Here is a 25,369-nt window from a genome sequence, read left to right on the forward strand (position 1 = left end):
GGTAGCACTCGCTGTCCTCCCTCGCGTTCCCAAAAGGACTAGCTACAGATAAGACCTCCCGAACATCTCAGAAAAGGCTAGTATGCGAGAAGGTGGCGAGCTGAATTTTAGTCCGGTTACCCCTCTTAGTCCCGCATAGATCTTGCATCGCAAATGAGAGACTCGAGTAATACCAAGAATGACCAGGAGTCTAGACCTTTCGTTGTCTTACATCTCAACCGCTGGACTACTCGCCCCACTGCCATCGTGGTATGTGATGAGAGAGAATCTCACTACATACGAGACACGCATTTCATGCACACACGCTATTGCAAAGGAGAGAAATGTTCGGCTCATCTAGCCTCTTACGTGGTAATGATACCACTGACATCCACATCCGCCACGGATTGGTGCAAGGTAGCCAAAGTAGTATGATGCTGATAACGAACTCAATCACCGCGTCATTAAAAAAATCAGTTTTCTGTAAAAGCGGCAACGCTGTGCAAGCCTTTTCTGCAGTTTTTAACTACTTCCTTTGGTGGGTTTTGCTAACATTTATTGAGAACTCAGTACAGGAATCAATGACGATGTATCTAGCTCAACGGGGTAAATGCCTTGAAATCTTTCTAATAGATGATCTTTGGCTTGATGGATTGGAAGTCCGGCCCATTTGGAGGACTAGGCTCCGGCATACCCATGTAGTCTGGTGGTCCCTCCTTCGCCGCTCCTCTAACCTCCATTACCTTGAGATCAGATGTCGTTACGACAGCATTGACCTCACCGCTCTCCAAAGCCATCATCTTACTTGTGATAGCAATTCTTGGAGGCGCTTCCTGAACCTTTGGCTCAATAATCGGCTTCTGCACATACGGCTCAGTGTACGTAATCGCAGGCTGAGGTTTTCCTGGCCACTGCTTGGATGCTTTCGCTGGCTTGGGACCTACGATACCAGAGACACTCATGAAGATGTAGTCTGCAAACTGACTTCCGTAGTGAACGTAACGGCCGCCGTTGTTTTGATCAAAAATATCGCTGACATTGAGGTCGCGGCTGCCATCATCTGTTTTCAGGCCCTTGGGGATCGAGACTCGGAGATGCAGTCCCATGTTCTGGGTAATATCACCACGATCACACCAGTCGAAGACACCATCTGGTACAGGGCTCATTTCTCGGACATTTCCTCGTCGCTTGCCTGTGCGATCAAGTAGGAAAGAAGAGAAATCTGCGTCGTAGATGTACAGAGCTACGGGGTCTTTGACTGAGATGGTGGCTGGGATTGGAAGTACTTTATCGTGGGCAAGACGACAGACTTCGTTGACTGCTGCACCAATCTGGCTATCGTTAACTTCAAGATATCTCGTAAAAAGTTGGATCTCTTACAGTGGGATCAGAATTTCTTCCTGGGTTACCGTAGGAAGATCCATCTCCACAGAGTGTAATCATGTTTGTGATGGGCTCTCCATACACCAAATCAGTTCGAGTAACAGTAGCTTGAGCAGCAATATCAATCTCAGCACTGAGGCTGTTGTTGATTTGGATCAGGTGAGCAATTGTACCAGTGTTGGTGTGACTGTTCCATTTGTTAAAGATGTCATAGGTTCCATCCTCCTTGACTAGATCGTCACCTTTGATCTGATCTGCAAAATCAGGATTCAGCTTCTTGTAAATATTGAGGATCTTGTTGTTTCTCTCAAACTCTTGTGGCGCGGGTTTCTTGATGGCGGTTTCCGTGAGAATGGGGTTATGCTTAGCTAGCTCTTCCCAATACTAGTGATCAGTTGGTATGAGATCTATAGGAGATATTGTTCTTCACCTACCTCCGGACCCTCACAGGTGAAGCTCACTACCTGAATATCTCCGTCTACCTTTTTTGTGGACCATTCAAGGTACTCATCCATCACCCAGCGGTCCTCACGCTGCTGGGAAATCTGAATAGTCTCATCTTCTCCCGTCTGCGGGTTCTTTTGGTGAAACTTGCGGATCAGTGGAGGTACGCCGCGGCCTGGAGGAGCACGCTGATTCTCGGGATCCTCAGCATACGCCCATCGCGCATCATCTGTTGGCTGTCTGATTCTGACCTAGACCCAGTCAGAATGAGGTCCATAAGGTTGGTTGCGTACTTACATTCAGTGGGAAGCCAACCCAGGTGATGGGCACAGAGGGTAAGGACGGATCATAGGCGAATTGAGTGGGGTTGAAGAACTGAGTAAGAATTGTTCTTCCTGGCTGTCTGCCTGCTATCTCGTCACTGAACCAGCCATCGACAGTCTTGGACCATCTGTCAAGCTGATCATCTTCGAAGTCCTTCAAGAAGGCAGGAGGGTGAAACTTGTCAAGTGTCTGAAGTCCAGGCATTTTCCTTGACGAGAGGTGTAACTGACTCTACTAAACAGTTAGACTCGATAATCCTCAATGGATTCGCGAGATGAGCGCCAACGTTGGTGGGAAATGCTATGGCTCTTGTGTTCGGGGACACCTGAGTGCTAAGAAATTAAGCACTGAGTTGCCAGTCTCCGGAGGTAATATTCCGAGTTATGTGACAGGAACTGCATATGTTCCCGATCACCAAAGTCTCAGCATTTTGAGGCTGGCTGAAACTCAATTGACAATCAGTCGCTCATGCAGATATTCTCACCGCATAAGCTCGTGTTGATGAAGGCTATTGATCTCTTGGCCCCTCTTTGAGCGGTGAAGGCACAGAAATGCATGCAGGAGACTCCCAGCTCAGAGCTTCGGAGCATGTGAGAGCTCAGCCCTTCTTAATTGGTATACCTGCGTGTCTTACTTGGGTAGCTATCGCGTATTTCAACGAATGGAACCAAGATCACCGCGTCACCCAAAGCCATTGGTGATCAGGGTTGCGGGGAGATATGTCTCTTTGTGGTACAAGTGCCTATCTTACATCAATAATGTCAAGCAATAGCGTAGCTGACTTTGGTCTGGAACGGGCTGCGTGCGGGGTATCGCCAATGTCTCAGTTACAGATCGTAAACGGAACATTAGTGGGTGGGCCGAGCCTAGCCCCAGAAGGAACTCGGCTGGCCTGGAGTAAGCCACAAACAGCGAATTTGCTAATCGCAGACAGGTGAGTGGTCAGAAAAGTTACGCCAAAACACCATTCACACATGCTGGACGCCGAGAAAGGACTGCCCGTATGCACCGGACGTATGTGATGCAACCTTGGTGTATCTGCGATGTGACAAGGCTTGGGGAGCCAAGTCTCTGACCGATTCACTTGGGACACACAGAGACAGATCACTTGCTCCCCTCGATATCCGCCCATCAATAGCTCGGCATAAATCCCAACTGCTGTCTTTCCGGACCTTTGTCCTACTCTCAGTCGCAGTTCTTACACCAAGAGCAACAATGGCAGACCCCAAGCGTGGAAACTACGAAGACATCAACCAGAAACTCTGGTATCGAAAGTTCATCCGAGGTATCAATCCTCAAGGAGGCCAACCATACCCTGATCAAGACACCCCTGCAACGGAGGAACAGCTCAAAGATGACTTTGTTGATTACTGGGGTAGCCGCCTCAAGACTGATGAAGCCTTTCGAAAGCACAACACTTACAACGAGTTAATGTCACAGTTTTGGGGTGCGTAGACAGACATGTCACTGCTGGACTGCTGAGCTAACTGGATGCAGAGGATGACGATATCATCTTGCAGACATATGCTGTCGCAGATGGCCAAACCGTCCCTAGAAACAAGCAGAAGGAATGGTTCAGATCAGAACTTCGCTTCATCTCAGTCATCTTTCCTGCTGATGCAAATCATAAGAAGGGGGACAAGGCACCAATTGCTTCGGTGTCATGGGCGCCTTGGTTTGTTCTCATCGCAGCGTGAGTCAATACCTGCGCAACAGTATTGCAGGCTAATATAGTTTTCAGCTCCTCTGCCATTCATTCAGAGAAAGACATTCTGCACATCATGAGTTGGTCGCGCGAAGACGGGCAGTTTAGATACTATGCTGTAAGTGCATTGCCCCTACTTCTCCCAGCAGGCTGGTTGTTAAACATCGCAGCGCGACCTCATCATGAATGGGGAAGCCACGGGGCAGCATGGTTGGGTTTATTTGTGCTCCTCAATGGATGCATTCGACGCCCCGGGCAAAGCGTACCTCGGTCCTCTGAATGGCCATGTGAATGGAGGTATTGTGATGAAAGAGATCCACAAGTAGGTTTCCGTCGGAACACTGGACCATAACTGCGCTAATATGACGATAGACCATGGATGCACTGGCTCGTCGGTGGCCGAGGAGTAACTGATCTTCTTGACTTTGGACTCGCGAACGAGCTTATGGAGGCCCCATGGCTCACCCATCCTGGATTCCCTCCCCTTTACGGAGCAAGTGTTCAATCCGGTGAAACTTTCGAAAGAATCGTGCTAGACTCACTCAGAGTATGGTTTACTAGCCGACGACACAAGGACTTTATGACTGCCAGTGGGGAGACGGAAGAGCGCCCGCGTAACATCCAGCGCTGGGCAGCTCACTTCTTCTTAACGACGAACATCAACATTGCTGCCACTTCAAACAACGCGAATATTGTACCATCGGATCATTTCTTTAGTTATGAGATGCTCAGAGGGTACAGTGATCTTTTGGTGAGTTGCCTCATCCACGCCATCCGTTCCGGAAGAATCAATACACTAATAAACCATCATAGCCGAATAGGAACATGTACGACAAGAAGTGGCTAGCGGCTCACGTACTGCCCGAAACACCCGCTGCTCTAACAACCTGGAATGAGGAACAGTTCGGAAGCGCCAAGCACAAGTACTACACTCAAGAAAAGTGGTTCCAAAAGTATTCTATTGCATCATTTGGTTACGATGGACCCTCTTATCTTTGGGCATCTCGCGAACTTAAGTTATGTACCCTTCAAGAGGTATCCAATGAGAAAGACGCTCAGCTCGTTGTCCCAAAGAATGTCCTTGCCGGTGGCATCATGATGGGAACCCTGGAAGACGGTGCAGAAGATATTCGTGGAGGGGATCAAACAAACTTTGCTGTTCAACAATGGGGCGAGGGTGATAACCCCTGGGTCATTCTTCAAAGCTCTGTCGATGATGCGCACGGTGTGTGGATGGCGCAGAGGATGTTCCTGGGTGACGATAAGAATGCAGCACGATGTCAGCTCTTTTCGGAGAAGACCTTCAACGCTCTGCAGATGGTGGACTTCTGGAATCCAATCTACTCGTGGAGACGCCTTAAGTTGATGCAGTACATCCCTGTTGCAGCTCAACTCGTCGATACGCCTACGAAGGACCCAGTCACAGGCGAAGACGTTTACACATACGATCTCGAGCAAAACTTCATCGATGCTGTAAAGAAGAGAATGAGCGGAAAGGGCGATCTCAAGAAACTTCAAGATCGATGGCCAGAGGCTGAGTTTCTTCTGAATTTGGAGAAGCCACTTATCGAGCATCAGATACGCATTTCTAACTACACCAACCAAGTCGCACAGAACCTCGGCGACGCCACATGGATTCTAAATTATCTCAAGCTCGCTGAATCCCGCCGCAGGATGTTCCGCCCCATGCCGATGAACTTCTTTGGAAGTAACATCCCATACTGTTTAGCAATGCCACTTGGCCACCCATGGCTAGAGATGACAGAACAAGCGTCTGTACGACCGATCCCAAAGAGAGGTGTTGATGTTTTGAAGGGTTGGTTGGAATCGCTGGCTGGTGCCGATCCGAACGTAATTCCTCAGAAGCAGACTCTGAAGGAGATCAATAAGATGATCAAGGAAAACGTGAAGCAGGATACTGTTGGGTTGCCTGTTAACTTGCTGCCGAGGCCATCGACAATGAGAATGGCTTGTCAGAGGTTCATTGCGGTGACGAATCCCGAGACTTCAGAACGACCTCATAGTTGCCCCTTCATGGCGGGAGAGCACCTGGCTTCGGCCCATACAGCGGTTGAGGCTTGAGTCTTGTAGTCTAATAGATATTATCATTCTTTCAGTCCAATTGACTAGGTTGTAAAGCTTATCATGATTCCGTTCAGACCCAAACCCCACAATCATAGACCTTAGTGAACTGGTTTTAACACCAATCTCGGCCGTCCTCTCCAACTGTGGCTATTCAAATCGCCATCATGTCATGATTTCGGGGATGAGTGTCGGTATGTTTTTAATTATGCAATCGCGGGGTTGCAAATACAACCGGTCGTATCTAAATGAATAGAAGCTGTGCGCTATCATCTTTCTAATTTGAAATCATGGAATAACATCTCGATCGCTTACATCGACTATATACTAATTTTACATAACAAACGCCCCTCATTGTTCAGCGGCTCACCCAGTGGGAGAACCCTATATCCCTCCTTCAAATTGTCGATCTTGGCAATGCCCGAGCTGATAGGCATAGTACGGCCGTTCGACATGGTCTTGACTGACCACTGCAGGAATGTGAGATGAGGGTAATTCGTTTCCACCGACATCTCCAGGTTCTCATCAAAAGCTACATCTGGGCCTTGAACAAGCATAGTTGTAGTCCGTCTCTTCTGATTCGATGTATCAGGTGCCAATAGCTTCATCTTCACATAGACCGGTTCATTCCCTGTCGATACCTTCAGGCCCCGCGCCATAAGAATGTCAACTTGGAGTCGTATCTGAGTTGATTGTGGCGAGGCTTTGACCACATATCCCAAACTTCCATGGAACATCGCTTGATTTAGACTCTTGCAGAAGTCCTCGGTCTGACAGTTCAGAGCAGCCATCTGAACGCCATGTCTCCAACATTGGAGGGGATCGAAGTTGGATGAATCAACCCGGTTTGGATCCGGATACACGCGAACAAGATGTTGTGTTCCTGCTAATTCGAGCGAACGGTGGTCTTTTGTATGTTTCTTGAAATTTCGCTCTGAGACGGAGTAGATGAAATTCCGATGTGTGTCAAACTCTGCATCTTTAGGTAGTCGTCTGCTCGCTCCATATACGGCAAGACTCTGTAGTAAATCGCCTGGCAGATCTTGACAGTCCCCCCTCTCAAGATCTTCTTGAGGCCCATCCAAGTTGAGGTATTCAGGGGCCAGCGTTTCCTGAAGTGGTTCTGGATTTTGAGCCACCTTGACTTTCAGCAGGATCTTTCCGCGTAGCTGGTTAGGCGAAGGGAGTTTCTGTGAAGATCCATTAAGTGGCTCGACCACCAAACTCGATCTGAATACCTCAAGCATTGTGCGAGCCATGATATCCCTCTGAGACGAACTGCAGTGCACTTCCAGTGATAGCCACAAAGGCAAGTCAGAAGCAAAGAAAGCATAATTGTTGATAGTCTCAATGACAGATCGGAAGCTGATAGACGTAGTCAAACTGTACCCGTGCTTGACGATCGGCTGCCCGTCCCGTCCATCCCAGCAGTCGACCTCCACAGATCGACAGCCTTGTGAAAGCGTTGCGATATAGCCTTTGAGCTTGGAGCGGGCGGCGACTTGGCGGCCCCGGAGGTACGTGTTGTGAGAAGATGAGATGAAGTATTCGTTGATGGGACGATTGAGGGTATTATGCAGAGGGGTGCTGCGGATAGCTGAATTTTCTTCCGAGAATAGATGAGCGACTAGGTCGTCTACTGAAGTGTCTGGCATCGGTTTGATTTCTTCCTTGGAGCATCTCGAATCGACGAGCGTACTAGAAGAGTCGCTAAAGACTTCTGGAGTCTTTTCCATGTCGGCTTTCTTTTCTTTCCCTCCTACCTCTTTCAGAAACTCTGACAGTTCTTTCTGAGATATTGGACCGATTGGAGGATTATTTGCTTCCCGCTTTAAAATCATCTCTAACAGAAGCTGATTGAAGTCTGATGGAGAAGCTCGAGTGAATCTGTTTGCATCGCCATTCTTGATCGGTTCCGACTTTTGAAGCTCTTCGATGTCTGTTTGAGCGCGCTGAATGGGCCTAGGAACCTCTCGGACAGGTGTTCCTCTTTCGGCGTCAGACAATGTTACGGCCCTGCCGTACATCATAAGATGCGCCATGTCGAGAAGGGCGGGTAGAAGAAAGACGAATGTGAGTACGATAACATGCCAGCAAAGAATGATATAGGCGACAAGCATCCTGCCAGAATGACTAGCGAGCCCAGGAACAAAGCCGATGTGAAGTGCGAACAAGGCCAGTCTTGAAACTGAAAGAATACCAGTGAGTGAATAAAGCATGCAAATCTGGTCCATAAAGTCATTGCTAGCAGCTGAACAAGCTCACATCCTAGTAGGATACCAAGCTGAACAGAGGTGTAAGTTTGCAAGCCCCCAATGACGCTCCCTCGGAGGAACATCAAAGAGAACAAAACCAAAGCATAGTATTGTCTTCCAGATTCTGGGTTTTTGTTCAGCCGGCCAGGACTTTGAATAACAAGTGAGCCCATTTCGGAGTCCCGTGTCCAACTCCACCAGAAACCTGCCAACAGCACAATTAAGATGATGATTGCCATGGCTGAGTTACGATATCCAAAAATCTGATCGTCGAGAAATTGGTAGGTTGCCCACGCACTGATCGGCAACATGAAACAGCTGAGAAAAAGCCTGACAACAGTCCAGTATCGGTCTTTGAGTTGCGCTCCAAGCGTCGAGATAGTGAGTTTCGGCTTTGGTTTGCGGATGCTCAGCCTGAAGCTGATGTATGATGATAAGTAAAGAAAGAAGAAAATAATGAGCGATAGGACGAAGGTATTCATCCAGCTTTGAGGCTTCACCGGTGAGCCCGTCATCTGCGTTAAGAGCTCTAATCCCGGAGCCCCAGTGATTGTGCCATTGTGTTCGTAAATGCCGTCTTTCACACCGGCTCGTGGGTAAGGAGAGTTGGTTTCTACCAGCCCAGCCGGTAGCATCAGAGTAGACCAGCTACAGAGTCCGACAAGAGGTTGGAAGAAGCCGGGGTATCGAAGGCTCAAGGCGCCTGAAAAGAAGATGAACTGGATATAAGCTAGAAGATCGATGGCGCGTACGATACGGCCGTTCTTCGTGGTTAATGATTTGGTGGTTTGCTGGGCCGGCCAACATGCTGCGATACAGGTCAAAACGAAAGTGGCCATGGGGAGCCACAGACTGAGAAGGCGGATGGGCTCCTGAGCAGCGGGAGTTAGAATCGACCGGATACAAGAGAGTGATTCGTTGTCTTTTGTTGTAATCTCCAGGGTTGTTCGGAAAGTATCGAGAAAAGCCGATCGCTTGAATGAAGATGCGATGGTGAAATGAGCTCTGGGGCCGAGCCATTCGGAAGTGTAGCAGGACATGTTGACGATCTCTCCTGAAAGTTCCTTGATGTCGCTCCCATAGTCAATGACCGTAAATCTTGGTATGACATGGCCGACATCAATCTCGCAAGCATTCCGATCCGCCTGCCCAGCGATAACATCAAACCGCCACTCGAACCCATCCCTCCCTTGTTCAACCCCAGCGCGAAAACTCTCAGGAATGAGCGACTTATTAGTAACCGCATCAGCGCAGTCTTGAAACTGCACATATGCAGCCTGACAGCTTGCTGCCAAGAGCGTGAAAGGAGTTACTCTTGACAGCTTCATTGCTATCTCGATTCGGCCATGGCGGGATGTGAGAGATCAAATTGGGCTGCAGGTGGATCTTTCTTTTTCTACATGCTGGCTTTTCTCCCTCTTTTCTTTCCAGCTGGAGAACACTAATGACTAATCTCGTGGGGGCTATTAATAGGTGAAACGGCCAAGAGGTGTCTAGTGGTGTTTATTTTAGGGCGGACATACGAGATGGTCCACTTCGGAACATGCCATTGTCGTCTTGACCGATGTTTGAATGGTAATGTAGCCTTAGAAATATCTAAATTGGTATATTGGACCCCTAGAAAAGTATGTGCCGTCGCATCAGGATTCTCTCTTGGCTCTTTATCGAGGCTATTTTCATACTCGTGGATCGCATTCCTCTCAGCTCAAAAGCCGAATCCGAGGATGGGGAACCGAGGCTGTCAGGGGTATCCTTGCAGGCATTGAACCGAGCCATACCAGAATCATTTCAGTGGGGGCTATCATTGAACTCTGCATGATGTCATTACCCTAGAGAATGTCAGAATTTAAACTTTTTGTTTTCTTGTCTACGAGGCAATATGGTCGGGATTGAGTAGTAATATTTCTCCAGTTCAGCTAATACTTAAAAGCAAGTACTTCGAATTAGTTTATGTTTGTGTAAACTTCATCAGTATCTTGGGAAGATGGAGAAAAGCAGTTTTGCAAAAGCTTATTCGGTAGTAAGTATGCATTTGACTAAGAGTGTATGTTGGAACCGAACTGTACTACCCTCACATAAAATCTGTCCCAGAATCAAGATTGCCGTTTGTAAATTGAGAGCTCGACTGAAGGGTTTGTCCGTCTCAAATGATTTGAGCCTGGAGTAATCTTTGTCGGGCATTCGGCTTGCCATGGAGTGATAGCAAAACATTATTTACATTTTGACCAATGACGAATGAAGAGAAAACCCACAAGTTCTATGATCGTAGCGTCTAATCAAGTGTCGATACCATTACCGGAACTGGAAGCAGTTTTGATGTCAGCTCGGGTTGGTGGACCAGTGTAAGAAACACGTGAGAATTCCCTCTCAGCTCCATTTCCTGACGACTCGATTTTCAGTGCTGTTCGTTCCGGTCAAGCATTTAAAAAAGATCACGAGAATTCACCTTACAGCGACTATGGAGATGCGACACTTGAGTCTTGAAGGCTCCCTTTAGATCAGACCGTCAGAGCTTACATACCGGCTTATAATAAAGAGGATCAGCATCAGCCTTTCGAGCGGACCTGACGATTATCACACACGCGATACCCCTGGACCCTTAATTTAGTGCGACTATCATCGTTTGTTATCTCATGTAACCTTTTCTGCATCTCTCTTTTCAACATCACACCAAGTGCACGCAATTCTCGTATAGCCCTTTCTGTAACAGCCTCTCTTTATCCGGGTTCTCAGAGCTTTTAGTTGGAGTTTTATGCTTTATCAGCGTTTATTTCTGCATTTCTGAACCTATGAGAGGAGCGCTGGTGCTTAGAAAGCAGTCCAAAGATAAGCACTTGCTTACGCATCGTTAGCAATGGTTGGTGATTTGATGATGGCATCGCATCTGGTGCGGGGGTGTCGACTGCGCCGCTGATGTCGTCAACCATTGAAGGTATAAAGGAACATGAAAACCCCGAAAGTACCTTGCCGAAATTATCTCCAATTGATCCTAAAGCGTCCCGCTCGATTTGTTGTTGCGACCCAGACTCCGACATGGACACTTATCTTGACCCAATCAACCGCAAGTTTGCGGATGCGGCCGCTGAAGGTCCACCACTGTACACTAAGACCTATCAGGAAGCTCGTGACATTTTGGAAGGCATTCAGAGCTACAAGACCGCGTCCGACATCAAGACCGAAGAGATTAAAGTTCCAGTCAACGGTGAAGATGTCACAACGGTCATATTTCGTCCTGCCAGTGCTCAGGGCACGCTGAACATGATCTTTTACACGCACGGTGGCGGATGGATTCTTGGAAGGTTAGTCAACCACCAACGGGCCACGATAACATGCTGACAAGTGCAGTCCAACTGCGCATGGGGCTTTGATGGAGGACTTTGCACGCCAAACCGGGGCTGCTGTCGTCTTTCCTTACTACACTCCGGCACCTGAGGCCCAGTATCCTGTTCAGTTTGAGCAGGTTTACGGAGTCCTTGATCATTTCGTGAACAACGGTGATAAGTATAGTCTCAAAGTTGACAGTTTTGGCCTCGCTGGTGACAGTGTAGGAGGTAAGTACTCCCATCTCTTCTTCCTTTTGGGCTGTCTAACCTGTTGCCAGGACATATGGCCATCGCAATGACCCAACTCGCCCAGAATCGCAAGCTCCCCTCCAAGATTGGCCAAATTGTCCTCCTCTATCCTGTCACAGACACTCACAGTAAATCAGAAACTTACAAGACATTCAAAGATGGACCTTACCTCTCCGAAAAGACTATGGACTGGATGATCCCCGCCTTTCTCCCAAACGAAGAAGACAGAAAGCTCCCATTGACCTCACCCCTTCAGTATGCTCCGGACGAAGTTCTGGCCAAGTTTCCGCCGACGACTGTTTTTCTTTCCGGCGCGGACCCTTTGATTGGGGAAGGTGAAGCTTTTGGTCATCGTCTGCAACAGCTTGGCGTTGATGCGGCGGTTATCAAAGCGGATGGACAAGTTCATGATTTCGCTATGTTGGCACCTGTCCGAGTTTCTCCGACAGCTCGATCTGTGGTTGAACTTGCGTCTTTGAAGTTGTCGAAAGCATTTTCTGATAAGTGAAAGCATCTGAGATTTCCCTCATGTAGTTTCATGAACAGATATCATCATTAGACAAGAGAGGTGGTAATAATTGTATCTTAATATAAAGAATTCAGTTGATTGCCGAAATGATATGAGGATTTATTATCATAATTTCATCTTACACAAAACCTCCAGGGAGCTCTATATTAATCTATTTACCCCCCTGAAAAATTATATCCAATAAGAGAGCCTGCTGAATATGCTCTATACCTTCTACTGTTTAACCGAGCTCGCCAGCTTAATGCCAAACTGCATAAACTCCTGGGTGCATTTCAGGTTCGCCTCCGGAATTGACTTTTCCCTCTCCCACCTCTCTAAAATCACCCTGGCCTTATCCAGCTCTTCCCAGACCTGGATGAACTTATTTGAAGTAGTAGAGCCCAGGCTTGCAAAAGCCCTCTTCATCGCATCTGGTTTGGCAACCTGGATTGCACGGTCATCGGGAATAGGATGGATTGCAGCTTTGTTCTGATTCGCCGTCTTGACGGACAGAATACTGGCCTTGACGCAGTAAATTATCATGGCAGCAAGACCGGCTCCCAGGGCCGTAGCAACACTAGAACCAGTCAAGTTCTTGCCAGACTTGGAGCCCTCGCCGGATTTAGACGACCCGCCTTTGATCTGATCTTGGACTACGTCGACGCCTGGCAAGATGTAAGTAATGCCGACTTCAGGTGTCCATTGGAACACAGTGCCGTTTGAATAGGCTGCACCAATACGGAAGAAGCTATTGGGCCATGGACCACTTGGATAGTCAAGCTCAGTGAACTTGCCCTTGTCAGGTGCAGAGCAAAACATCAACACCTTGTTTTCTACAGCCCGCTTCAAAACGGCATGTACTATGGGAACGGATTAGTAAGATCCTCATTAGCTAGCAGAGACAACTCACATTCTTCCTTCATGTGGTCTTTACCGCTTTCAATCGGCAAGGTCCATGACATGGAGATGATGGTAGCGTTCTTATCCAACGCTGCTTGGATTGCCTACTAGACATGAGCTTCCGGAGTTATGCAACGGCGAGTGTTGGTATAACTTACGCGTGCTGCATACCTTGGATCGATGGTGCTTTTGCCATCTGCACTGTTATAGGTCTTCAGACGTATCGGATAGACTTTGGCCATTGGGCAGACACGTAGAATCATGCTAGCCATGGTTGTACCATGGCCCTGAGCCGACAAGTACGGCGGGTTAACTCTCTCATCGTGAAAGTCAAAACTCTTTCCTTCAAGAACTTGGTCTGGCCGGCCAATCTCAAACTTATCGACACCATCGTCAATCAATGCGATGACAACATCACTCTCAACTCGCTCCGTCGTGCCCGAGTTTTGCCTTGTTTCAAGAAAGTTTGTGACTGTATCCTCCCAGTACGGAGCCATGGCGCTCGCGAAATTTTCAATCGATCTCAACCATCGGTCTTCATTTACACCCTGGTCCGGAGTCGAAATGGTCGTCGGGGACACAATATTAGATGCCACTCCGAGTGTGCTTCCTGTTGCTGGATCAACTAATTTGACCCGGATGTGACCGGACTTGTTGCCGCTGAACGATAGACTATCGCTAATCCGGAGTTGCGCTTCATGGGGCGATTCTCGATTCTTATTGAGTCTGCGTTCAAACCCCATAATTCGTTGATTGATCCAATGCGGGCTATCATAGGTCTTCTCGACTGTCAGTCTCTGAACAAAATGTGCATTCAGTTACATAACATACCATATGAGGTGCTGGTGGGATTATTTCCACTTCTTGAAGGTGAGGCAGCAAGGGTAAAGCATCCTGTTCGCTCCAGGCTCTAAGAACAGCATTGCTGCCACTCCAGATCAGAGTAAGCTTCCTCAACTGTCGCTCTGCAGGCGAGTTAACACTCTCTGAGTCATCTGAAGGTGATCTCTCCTCCACTGCTACTTTACTGCTAATATGAAGTATGGTCTCTGGATCCAAATCCGTCTTCTGCCAGTCCAGATGCTCAATAACGAACTTCTCCAGGGCTGATTGTATCACTTCATCGCTATGGACCTTTTGACCCGAGTCTCCAGAATCCTCAACTGATAGCTTGATGATATGACGCACTCCTTTCTTGTATAACCAATCAAGAAAATATTTCACGTCCTTGCGGCTGTTGGCTCCTGGCAGAGTGGCTTTAGCCTGATGGGATAGTTTGTCCTGGCGATCTGTTGAACGGCCCTTTACCAAAACTTCAACGCGTGGAAACGTTGCGTACTGGAGGACGGGATCGAATTTGTAGCCATCCACAGCGTTTTCGCCGAACCTCTTGGTGAATTCTTTCCATGGTATCGGACATGGTAGACCACGATAGTCGAAACCTATCTGGATATCATCCATATTTTTGCCGTATAAAAAGAACATGACCATCTCTGCGTTGCGCGTCCTCATATAATAAAGCTTGAGCTTCTGCAAAACCATATCCGAGTTCTTTACACGGTTCTTTAAAGCACTCTGAAAATCAGGGTTCTTCTTAGAGGAGGAACTCGGTTTTACCACTCGCTTCTCACTCTCAGCCTCTCTTTCCGGGCGAGCTGTATTACTTCTCTTGATGCCAGTGTTCGACGTTGGTTCAGTATGCCGGGACGGGTATAGAGCATCAGTGTCATTTGCCTCAAGCCCATTTGTTCTGGGAGACCGAAACCGACTTCCATCTCTCTCGGTCGCATCTCGATCTCTTAAACGATCATTTATGGCAGGTGCTCCAGCCTGTTCGAGTCTGGCACGTTCCTCTTCCTTTTTCTGCTGTCTTATTCGCTCACGGTCATCTGTAGAAGCGGCTGGGCCACTACTACGACCGTACCTTTCGGCATCTCGGTCTCCGGGCGCTTTGACTGTGGGAATGGTCTTTGACTCTCTCGTGTTGGCATGTAACCTGGGTTCTCTGGGAGGGGCTCTCTCTGCTTCCTTTTGAGCCTCTTTAGACTCCTTTTTTCTCCGTTGCGCGGCCTGGGCGGTGCGATACTGCTCCATGTAAGTCTTCCTAGTGTTTGCATGCTCCTGGAAAACTGAGCAGCCATTTTGATCGGATATGTCGAGAAACGTCTTTGCTGATTTCGGCTTGTTAAGCCTTGCCATGAAGTCTCTTTGGATCATCAAGTCGATGAGTGCTGATCTCGAATCTGTGCAGTCCCTGAACTGTACTGCATGGTGCATCGGCGTCTTGCCCGTGTGATCGGTCATACTCAACGCCTCGTCGCTGGCGTTTTCGATCAGCATCTTCATAGTCTCGGGTTTCAACTTCTCGCCAAAGGCTGCATGAAGACACGGCTTTCCATCGTGCTTACTGCACAAGGCTGTATTGAGATTTTGAGCACTGTCTCTTGGTTTCTTGTGACTGACGCAAGCGGAAATCATGTAGTCGAGGAGTTGATCTTGGCGAGTTCTAATGGCCATTAAAATAGGAGTCTGGCCGTCCTTGTTCTTGTACTGGAGCAGGTCCGGAGCTTCTTCCACCAGCCTCCGAGCAAGGCGTTCGATTTTCTCTGGCTGGAGACCATTGTGTTTGACCACCTCGACCAGTACGTGAAGAAGATTACCTGCTGCTTTGGTTGAGCTTTTAGCAGTAATGTCACTGAACGTATGGAAGAAGTCGTCAGCTTGGGCCTCGCTCGTGAAGTCCTGTTCTTCTCTGATCCACCCACGTGCCTTTTCCAAACGGGTATCGTAAGCTTCCTCTAGATGCTGGTATCTGTAGACACCATCTTCATCATCGAGGGGGTCCTGAATCAAGGCTGACTCAAACTCATCGAGAGAATTCGCATATTCTTCTTCCATGTCAGAAGCCATTTTATGCACTGCGTCGAATTTTGTGTCTATGTTGAGTGGAATAAGGTGAGGTGAGACGAGCCATAGGTTAATCGAACGAAACGAGGCTCTGAGGCTCTGAGCCAGCCTGCTTATCTCGGTTAAAGTGCCCAGGGGGATTGGTCCACATGAGCTATTAATTGATAGATACCCCGCGCGAGCTGAAAACTAAAACACACCGTGCGACGATACCCCTGACCGATAGAGCACCGAGTGGGTGGTCAGATAAGAAAGCTCATTTCGTTCCAGCAGAAGGGTGGCCTTTGAATCAAGACTACAACATTCGCCAGGCTTGCAACTCTTCGGTCCAGGCAAAATGTCCGAATCCTATCAGAACAACCTCTTCGAGGATCAGAATAGCACTGAAGGTCTCAGTCTTGACATGTACGAGGCTGGGGAAGGCGACTTTCATGTCTTCAATGTTGCCCCAGACCATTACCATCGACAAGAAGCTCTTCAACGCACCGGCGCCGTGGAGATCAATTGTAGCATCGAAAAGGTCGTGCATGGAGCCCTTGCTCCTGATAGCGACTACTATGCAACTCTCATGGTTATGCAATGGTTTTTCCAACCTGAGAATGGGCGGCGAATTTCTGAGGCCACTATTGAACTCCTCTTCGAGGCTGAATCGAGTGACACGGAGATCGAAGTCAAGGGGGTTTCCTTTCCCGATACATACAGTCTAATGCCAACAACACAGGATGAGTCGGTCACCAAGGGCGCTGAGGCAACTGTCGGCGTGGAGCAAGTCGGCCAACTGAGCTTGACTGGAAAGTGGGAAAAGACGATCACAAAAACAACATCAGACGCCATTACACTGAGCGGTGGAAAGCGTATGGTTAAAAGCATGCCTCCCAACCGTATTGCAAGATGGGTGCTCTCCGAGAACGAATCGCAACCAGCTGGAATTCCCGCATCGCTCAAGGTGGCGGTACTTATCATAAGAGATGATGAGGAACGGTTCAGATGCAAGCTGGCTCTTGAGTGCAAGACGGATTTGAAAACACGATTTCAAGGTCTCTTTAAAAAGATCCCGAAAGACGACCCTATAATATTCCAACCAAACCCCGAGGATAAAGGCACACGTCCGAACAAGAATGTCACTTACGGCGATGAGGACTTGGGAACTGTCAACCTCGATGACCTATCTGATGTTACATTCCGCAGGGTCATATCAGACGGGCAAAAGGTCTGGAGATGATTAGAATAGTATGCTGCTATCGTTCAAAGACACACATAATCTAGAAACGTATTCCCCATTTCGCATGTCCTATAAGCAACAACAGCGAAATACATCTCAATCCAGTTAATCTGAAAGAGTTAAAGATGACAGATAGACAGTAGGCAGCCTATTAGTTCACTGTGGGCCCTCGACCTCGCCTGATACTGATCCCTGTAAGTGAGATGTGATGAGACGAATCTCACCGCATAATCACTATTTGCCTCCAATCAAAGCATGCCAAGTGTGGGTGCTGAAGAGATTACATATCCACTTTGGATGGCAACTTAGTTTAGGCAACACCAGCCCTACAGAGTATTGTTAGGCCCTTTGCCTTTGAATGATGTCTTCGCAAATCGCTCGATCCATTGCCTAGTCAGTCCTCAACAATGGACACTTCCGAGGACCTGCCGAATGGGCGGCCAGGCTCAAACTTAGAAGCGGGTGATGGGTCAGAGAAAATAGCTTCACCAGTTCCGGATGTGAACGCAACGGCCCCCAACGCCAATGTCGAGCAAGAAGAAAAAGAAGATGATGCAGTCAGCATCAAAACCACAACAGACGAGCTTCTCGGCGAAGGCACCGAGACATCACCCAGAGAACATAAACTTGGACTCGACATAAACTTTCCGTGGGGTTGGTCTGGTTCCTCCTATGATGATTATGAGTATGAAAAGGACCTAACAACTACTACTTCTGACTGTATCTGCTAACATTGCAAACAGTGTCATTACTGTGCACGGCATACGAGATGATTATAAAACTGCCTGGATTGACAGTAAGGGAAGCTGGTTCTTGAAAGACACTTTATTCAAGCATATGTCTGTGAGAGAGATAGATTATTCTTATGAGAATCATGAGGAGTCGATCCTCTATAAGCCTGATGGCATTCGAATTCTCGCAGGAAAGCTTATCGACGAATACGCAGCGGTTCGAACAAAGCTTGAAGAAGTAAGATACAAATTATCCTAAAGGTCGAGCCATAGGTCTAAGAACCACAACCTAGACTGAAACGGAGCGCCCTATCATCTGGGTTTGCCATGACTTTGGAGGTACCATCGTCAAAGAGGTATTTAGAAACCCAATCTATATAGAAAGTCATTTCTCTGATTCCCTGACCTGAATAGGCTCTTTCAATAGCAGCTCACAGCCCTGGAAGATGTGGAAAGATATTTATGCTTACCACGGGATTGGTGAGTGTAGCAGTCTGTATGGAAGATGCCTACTAAGTTTAAATGAGGTCTTTATGGGCTCGCCTCACCGATTCCAATCGCAGGACGATCTCGAGGATCAGTTGCACAAACTCATTCAACTTCCCGGTCCGGAGATCAAAAACAAGACAATGCTGAAAATCAAGCATCTTGCAAGGCAAATTGACAGCGCTAACCTAAGATTTCTGGAAACCAAGCTATTTGACAGAGCCACCACTTTCAATATCTTTATTCAAGACGCCAAAGCTAGTCTTGCAGCGAAGCCCGCTGATGATAAGTCTCTTGGTGCTGATGGAATCGACTACGAGAACGAAGACTTTAGCAAGGCGATAACTCCGTTCTCAAGAAACTCACACTTTGTTGGGCATTCATTTGAAGCGGCTGGAAGATGGCGATGGGATGACTTTGGGCACATGGACTTTGTTCGCGAAACCATTAGTTCTTTCTTTAGTCATATTGCCTACGCTTTTGGAGCAACTGGCTTTCGTAAGTTTTGGCCTTCTCATACTACGGACAAAGCTTTCATGATTTAACGCTAACAAAACAATAGCTTTCAAAGTCGGCTATTGTCTAATCCCGTTTCAAAAACGCCTCCTCTCTCTTACGCCCCCAACTCGGCAATTGAGCATTCCTTTTGATCCAGTTCTACCGCATCCTCCCGCGCTGAAGTGGATACATGAGCAAGAACCCTACATCTCGTTCGAGAAGGCAAAATCAGGATTTAACTACTTGCTTCTTCATGGCGACGGAAATCCACTGGTCAATATTTCCGAGGTGTCCCGTTTCTTTCACGCTGCCCTGGACTTCCACGTTGTCTCACTAGAAACGAAAGCCGCAGAAAAGTCGATCATCTACTTCGAATTTGATCAGAACGACTCGCGATACGCCAGTCTTTTATCCATGTTGACATACCTGGTCAATGTCATTTTAATTCGTTTCTGGCGAGAGTTCGAAGCCTTTCCCTATGAGGAATTTCTCTTTCTCAGCGAGACGTGTTCATGGACAGTCGAAGATCTATACCACATATATTCCCAGTTCAGAAAGGTAGCCCCAGGTACTCGCGACCTCACAGTATTTATCAGCTGCTTTGATCAATGTCCGCCCGAGGAACGAAAATGGTTTATAGACCGTATTCTGAACGAGCAGAGTAAAAGCATCGCCACTTATCACTTGATCATAACGACTTCTACCAGAGAAGGGCTTGATCTCGACGAAACCCCTCGTGGAAAGCACATCAACCTCATGGAATGTCCTTTGTTTAGCGAGCCGAACGGCAAAATAAAGAAGGAGTTCGAGGCTGAGTTGGACAACTTGGTTGCCATACGACCAATTTACGAACAGTCTCGATCCCAAATCCAAGATCTACTTCAGGGATGCCATAACACACCGCACCTTGGACACCTGGTCTTAGCCTGGCTTGAATCTTCGCTTCGAGGTAGCTCAAAGCAAGGCCTTGCGGCTACCGTCAAAAGCTTGCTTCCTATATCAGCAAAAGCCGTTGTTGATGTGTTTATGTCATCTATCGAGCCAAGTATCAAGATAAAAGCGGAGACTGCTTTTGACTGGATCAAGCACGCCGCAGAACCTTTGTCGCCGGAGGCTCTCATTGACGCCCTTGCAGTTCATATGACCGATGACAAGGAGATTGTATTGGAAGACCTCGATAAGGAAGCCGAGATGGCCGAATTGATCAAGGCCTTTGGTGGGATCATTACTGTCGAGAATGGCGATGTGAAGTTCAGCCATCCAACATTCTATCAAGTGATCCGACTTGACCAAGATGCAGAAGAATCAACGGTTAGAATTAACAGCTCAATGGCTGCAGCATGTTTACGGTACTTTCAATTCGAGAATGCCCAAAAGACGCTGACCGAACTTTGTTCAGCAAACTTCGAAGGATCCTCGCTGGAAACGCCACTGGATATAGTTGTCACTTCTCACCAACGAACCACCTTTGCTGAGTATGCTGTTCGGTTCTGGCCTCATCATTACAAGGCCAGCGAGCAGTTCAGTGCCAAACAGCTTGTTCATGAACTCTTCGACAGCAAGCTATCCCGAGCTGCCTGGGAGGTTCCTTTCTGGCTCCTCTCTAACCCTTTCACAAGGATTAATCGACATTACACATCGACGCTCCCAGTGTTCGCCATGTTGGGCCTAGAAGACTTGTTGGATGAGAAGATGAACTCTGAAATGAGCCACCCCTGGTTCAATGACAACTGTTGGCTTTCAATCACGGAAGCCATTCGATCAGGGGAAAAAAGTATTGCAAAGAAACTATTGGATCAGGTTGATGTAAATGAAGATGAGCTTCAAACCTCCCTATTCTGGGCAGCTGCTCAGGATGACAGAGAAACTCTAGATGCTTTGATTTCCAAGATCCCTGACCTCAAGACTTTCCCTTGGCCCGAAACCTTTATGCATCGACTCACTTCAACTGGTCAGGACACCTTACTGGCTACAGTATTGGCATCCGGCAGTGACGTCAACAACACAGGACCCTACTGGGGCTGTCCACCAACCCTTATTGCAGCCTGGCGGAATCGAGTTTCGACGCTAGACCTCATCTTGAGATCAGAGCCAAAACCTGACTTGACTATTGAGGACAATACCGGTGATAACCTTCTGATCGCTGCTGTGAGGCTGGGAAATCCAGAGATGGTCAAACTTATTGTTGACGCCGGCGCGGATCTCAAAAATGGTAGGAAGGCTCATGATCTGGTACGAGCTGCCGTGAGAAGCGGTTCACATGAAGTCGTCGGTATACTCCTTGAAGCCGGTGCCAAGGTTGAGATGGACGCGGAGGATGAACAATCACCGCTTTCGCTTGCTGCGGCTAATGGCCTTCTAGAGTGTGTAAGGGTGCTGCTTGATCACAAAGCAGACCCAAATGCCAATAGCTCTGCTGGCACTGCACTTTACGCGGCCGTGGAAAAGGAACATCTGGATATCGTTCGATTCTTACTCGAGCACGATCCCAAGCCAAGTATGGATATTGCTCCTCTGTACAAAGACTCACTTTTCATCCGTGCTATCTGCACTGAAAATATTGACTTGGTATCGCTTTTGATCAAACATGGCGCAAAGATTGATTACGTCGACCCTCTTGACGCATTCAACAAGTCCCCTCTGTCTAGAGCTGTTCGCGAAGGAAACTTGGATATGGTGAAGCTCCTTGTTGAGAATGGGGCTGATGTCAATTACTCGGAAGACGGAACAGACCCCCCGATGTTTGCGTCCCTGTACTACAAGCAGAACGACATAGCGAAGTATCTGCTGCAGATTGATGGCGTTGACTTGACGTGGAAAGGGCCTGAAGGAATGGGTACCCTCCATGGGGCATTTAACAGCCCAGAGCTCCTACCAGATCTGCTAAAGAGAGACCCCCCTATGAATGGCATGAGTGTATGGGGTACAGAGCTACACATGGCGGCGCGTGATGATGAGCTAGAGTCTGTGGAAATACTCCTCAAGAATGAACCGAAGCCCGACCTCGAGGCGACGATGGGAGATGATGCCTCAAATACGTTTGAGGTCGGTTATACTCCTTTACAAGTGGCTTGCCATCACTTTGCTTTCCGATCCGTCAAGGCCCTCTTAGAAGCTGGTGCTAACCCTCACGTCCTTACCAACGACAAAGAAGATCTTGTCGATATCGTGCTGGGACGTGAGGTAAAGTCGGACAACGTTGAGAAAATTCTAAAGTTACTGATTTCAGAACCATACAATCTACCCACCGAACGAGTCAATGACCAGAACCGCACCCGGCTCCATTACATCAACGAAACTACAACCCTTGCTGTATTTCGAATTTTCACCGAGTCGAAGCCAAATCTGGATGCTCGGGACAACAAGGGTTACACCCCTCTGGCCGTGGCTATCAGCAAGTCTAACAAGAGCATCGCCAAAAACCTCATCGAACAAGGTGCTACTGTCAATATCTTCAGTCCAAATTACGGAAGTATCCTACATTTGGCTACCAGCGCTGGATCCGTGGATCTCGTTAAGCTTTTATTGGGATCGGGTGCAGACCCTGATCTGGTTGATCTTGAGTACGGCGAATCCCTCCTGTACACAGCTCTTGGCATTGAAGACGAAACGAAACTCAAAAAGATGATTCGGTATCTTGTTGACGAAGCAAAGGTTCCAATCGACAAATTGGGGGGCAAATTGGGATATCCTATCATTCGAGCAACGGATAGAGCATCAGGCTATGGTCTATATGACACAGGCCGTAAATTGGTGGAATTCCTGATCAGACGCAACATTCGCCTGGATGTTTCCGACAACCAGGGTCGCCGAGCTGTGCACTTCGCTTGCAAATCACCTTTCACTGATATTCTCAAGGCCCTTGTTAGTGCTGGAGCAGATATCCATTCCGCCGACAAGTTTGGCCGTAAGCCAATTCACTTCGCAGCCTCAGATCCGTACGTACGCTGCCTTGTTTACCTGCTTGAGACGCTTGGAAAGACAGATGTCGACGTCAAGGACCACGACCAATGGACCAGTTTGATGTGGGCTGCACGCTCTGGTGATTTCAATTCTGTGGAGACGCTCCTGGAACGAGGCGCCGACATTTGGGCGCGAAGCCGATCTTCTGAGCAGCGAACTCAGTGGTCACCGCTCAAGCTGGCCAACTTTGCTGGCCGCAGTCAGTGGATTACCGATCTACTCGTGCCCAAGGAGTTATCCAGGACCAAAGGAGACGGTAGTCAAGAAGAATGGGACGAATACTTTCACAAGAGCAAGGTAGGGGATGACAAGCGTGTGATATGCGATAGCTGTCTAGTTGTAAGCCAATCATTCATAGCCCTTTTCTGGACCGGACTAACGATTGGCGATTCCTGTAGCTTATCAGTGGTCTGCGTTGGGATTGTATTGAGTGCAACGATAGCTTTTCGCTGTGTTTCAAATGTGTCCCTCACAAGTCCGACCTCCATAATCCGGAACATAGTTTTAGGGACATTGGGCCTCTTTATGAAACGGAGTCAGTGGTAAGCAGTGTAAGAAGCGACAGCTCCCAGGAACTAGCGCCTGCAAAGGAAGAGGATGAAAACTCGGAAAGTAGTGCTGGGATTGACCTTCAGAACTTGGAGTTGGATTTAGAAGACTAGGCGAGCTTTAGGAGAGGTTGTAAATAAGTTAGTTTAGCTAAATATAGGCACCTTTAATAGAACAACTTAAGTTAAATTATGAAAGTAGATTCAAGGTTGTATGGTAAATAAAGCTACGAGTGATATTGTCATAGGTCCTGATTCCTGCTGCTTAGTCGGATATCATATAGTCGAAAGCGTTTATGTCCCGGTTCATGTACAATTAATCATCAAGACTAACAAGGAGCGCAACCCCATCCCTATCATAACGAATTGACTCGGTTATCTCGCCGTCAGGATGGTCGAAAACTATGATCCCGTAGAGTTCAAAATACTGAAAAAGCCGGACCCGCTCCAAGTTCGACATCAGTTCCGGTCTTGTTTCGCGAACAGTTATACAGTCGCTTATCATGATGTAGAGCTGAGGTCCCACCCAGACGATGGGTGCGAGACAGCTGCCATAATACTCTCGGTTGGGGGCGAATACGCGACCTCTGCGTGCAAGACGTCTTTGCGCAGAATTCAAGAGCCGAATTGCGTGAAACCAGAAGATTATTATCTGGTCTCTTTCGTAAACTTGGTGGCGGATACGGTTCATTTTCTATGTTATATATTCAGGTGTAGCTGACTCGTGGTGTTGTTTCAAATGTGATTGGGTAGAAGGCTTGTGCCGAGCATGGCCTTTTTATTCGCCTGGATGCATTCGATCCGGATGATGCCGATTACTATCTAGAATGGCTCGTGATGAAGCACTTCAACAGGTGGCCATTCATTAATCACATCAGGCACTGGTCAAAGCCTGTGCAGAATGCGCTCTTCATATCGCTCCAGTGGCCATTGATTCTAGAAAAAAAGGATTTTTCATCACTGTCAAGGAAGAGATTGTTCAAACAAACACTCAGTTCGGTCACTCATACAATGATATTGGAGAGGCGAGGGAGTCATCTTAGAACAATGCTCATGACTGATTTTGCTGAACCACCTGTATTATGATTCTAAAGAACAATGTCATAAGAGAAGGTATTATTCACCATGCTATCGACAGTCCGCTTGTAGCATCCGTGTCTTTCTCTTCAAAGCTGACCCTTTCAAAGGAAAATCCTCCGTTTATAAGTGTGGAACAAGCCAAGCGTAGCACTTCTGTGATTTGATGATTGCTTCAAGCCCTCCTCGGTTTCCTCGAAGACTGCCCACTCGAAAAGTTGAGGTTCTGCAAAAAGGCCATCTTGATGAAAAAGCTCAGTTGCTTCCAAGACCATTAGTAACTCTTGATATAACTGTTCGCCATCTGCATGCAAACATTGCGATATCGTAATGAAGAGCCTCCACTCGTCCACCTCACATTCCTCGAGGCGGTCACCGTACTTCTGTCGGATAGGCTTGAATAGATTGTTCCCAGCGGCGATTTGGTTGTGTTGAATAGTATCAGTCTCAAGGAACTTGAAGGCGATCGTGTATTTTCTTGGGTTGGTGATGGAGCTCATTTTTATTGTTTGCTTTCTGTGGTTGGCTGCGTTGTAGGTTAATGTTTGTGATGGGAGCTGGTTCTTGGAACAGGACCACGCATGGTCTGTTTATATGCCTGGGTGAGTGCACCCTTGACACTGATGAGACTGACTCATGCGAAGAATGTCAACAGTGATCAAGTACTACAGCAATCGATCGTTTCTGAATGACTGTATGGAGGTTCAGCTCATCACGCTGTCTACACCTTTCGATTCAGCGTAAAAAGTCCGTCTTAATCGCTCACAAAGAGGGAATTCTGTTCT

General features: G+C 47.7%; 9 protein-coding genes across 9 annotated transcripts; 4 read left to right on the plus strand and 5 right to left on the minus strand.

Annotated features, from left to right (window-relative positions):
• Nucleotides 1–433: 433 nt before the first annotated feature.
• On the minus strand, nt 434–2,692 carry FOXG_12079 (uncharacterized protein). The gene is made up of 4 exons (XM_018391807.1): nt 2,104–2,692; nt 1,797–2,057; nt 1,360–1,746; nt 434–1,310 (listed from the first exon to the last, which is right to left on the minus strand). Exons 1-4 carry the CDS (start codon nt 2,332–2,334, stop codon nt 606–608), a joined length of 1,584 nt encoding a protein of 527 aa, XP_018250533.1. The 5' UTR covers nt 2,335–2,692; the 3' UTR covers nt 434–605.
• Nucleotides 2,693–3,201: 509 nt separating this feature from the next.
• FOXG_12080 (uncharacterized protein) lies at nt 3,202–5,917 on the plus strand (the record flags this gene model as incomplete). The annotated part of the gene is made up of 6 exons (XM_018391808.1): nt 3,202–3,577; nt 3,628–3,823; nt 3,872–3,953; nt 4,006–4,157; nt 4,208–4,586; nt 4,649–5,917. Exons 1-6 carry the CDS (start codon nt 3,346–3,348, stop codon nt 5,915–5,917), a joined length of 2,310 nt encoding a protein of 769 aa, XP_018250534.1. The 5' UTR covers nt 3,202–3,345.
• A 27-nt stretch (nt 5,918–5,944) lies between these two features.
• Nucleotides 5,945–8,672, minus strand: FOXG_12081 (uncharacterized protein). The gene has a single exon (XM_018391809.1). It carries the CDS (start codon nt 8,149–8,151, stop codon nt 6,238–6,240), a length of 1,914 nt encoding a protein of 637 aa, XP_018250535.1. The 5' UTR covers nt 8,152–8,672; the 3' UTR covers nt 5,945–6,237.
• A 24-nt stretch (nt 8,673–8,696) lies between these two features.
• On the minus strand, nt 8,697–9,593 carry FOXG_20666 (uncharacterized protein). Its single transcript, XM_018400962.1, has one exon. The coding sequence runs from the start codon at nt 9,440–9,442 to the stop codon at nt 9,059–9,061; it is 384 nt and encodes a 127-aa protein (XP_018250536.1). The 5' UTR covers nt 9,443–9,593; the 3' UTR covers nt 8,697–9,058.
• Nucleotides 9,594–11,100: 1,507 nt separating this feature from the next.
• FOXG_12082 (uncharacterized protein) lies at nt 11,101–12,460 on the plus strand. The gene is made up of 3 exons (XM_018391810.1): nt 11,101–11,471; nt 11,518–11,723; nt 11,774–12,460. Exons 1-3 carry the CDS (start codon nt 11,206–11,208, stop codon nt 12,250–12,252), a joined length of 951 nt encoding a protein of 316 aa, XP_018250537.1. The 5' UTR covers nt 11,101–11,205; the 3' UTR covers nt 12,253–12,460.
• FOXG_12083 (uncharacterized protein) lies at nt 12,353–16,125 on the minus strand. Its single transcript, XM_018391811.1, has 4 exons — nt 13,984–16,125; nt 13,311–13,931; nt 13,163–13,256; nt 12,353–13,112 (listed from the first exon to the last, which is right to left on the minus strand). Exons 1-4 carry the CDS (start codon nt 16,060–16,062, stop codon nt 12,487–12,489), a joined length of 3,420 nt encoding a protein of 1,139 aa, XP_018250538.1. The 5' UTR covers nt 16,063–16,125; the 3' UTR covers nt 12,353–12,486.
• Nucleotides 16,126–16,313: 188 nt separating this feature from the next.
• Nucleotides 16,314–17,441, plus strand: FOXG_12084 (uncharacterized protein). The gene has a single exon (XM_018391812.1). The coding sequence runs from the start codon at nt 16,397–16,399 to the stop codon at nt 17,279–17,281; it is 885 nt and encodes a 294-aa protein (XP_018250539.1). The 5' UTR covers nt 16,314–16,396; the 3' UTR covers nt 17,282–17,441.
• Nucleotides 17,442–18,474: 1,033 nt separating this feature from the next.
• On the plus strand, nt 18,475–23,687 carry FOXG_20667 (uncharacterized protein; the record flags this gene model as incomplete). The annotated part of the gene is made up of 4 exons (XM_018400963.1): nt 18,475–18,492; nt 18,540–18,996; nt 19,061–23,298; nt 23,358–23,687. The coding sequence occupies 4 exons, from the start codon at nt 18,475–18,477 to the stop codon at nt 23,619–23,621; spliced, it is 4,977 nt and encodes a 1,658-aa protein (XP_018250540.1). The 3' UTR covers nt 23,622–23,687.
• A 1,001-nt stretch (nt 23,688–24,688) lies between these two features.
• FOXG_12087 (uncharacterized protein) lies at nt 24,689–25,084 on the minus strand (the record flags this gene model as incomplete). Its single annotated transcript, XM_018391813.1, has 1 exon — nt 24,689–25,084. One exon carries the CDS (start codon nt 25,082–25,084, stop codon nt 24,689–24,691), a length of 396 nt encoding a protein of 131 aa, XP_018250541.1.
• Between the last annotated feature and the right edge of the window lie 285 nt (nt 25,085–25,369).

Source organism: Fusarium oxysporum, chromosome 13 (genome assembly GCF_000149955.1).
Source record: "Fusarium oxysporum f. sp. lycopersici 4287 chromosome 13, whole genome shotgun sequence".
Taxonomy (NCBI): domain Eukaryota; kingdom Fungi; phylum Ascomycota; class Sordariomycetes; order Hypocreales; family Nectriaceae; genus Fusarium; species Fusarium oxysporum.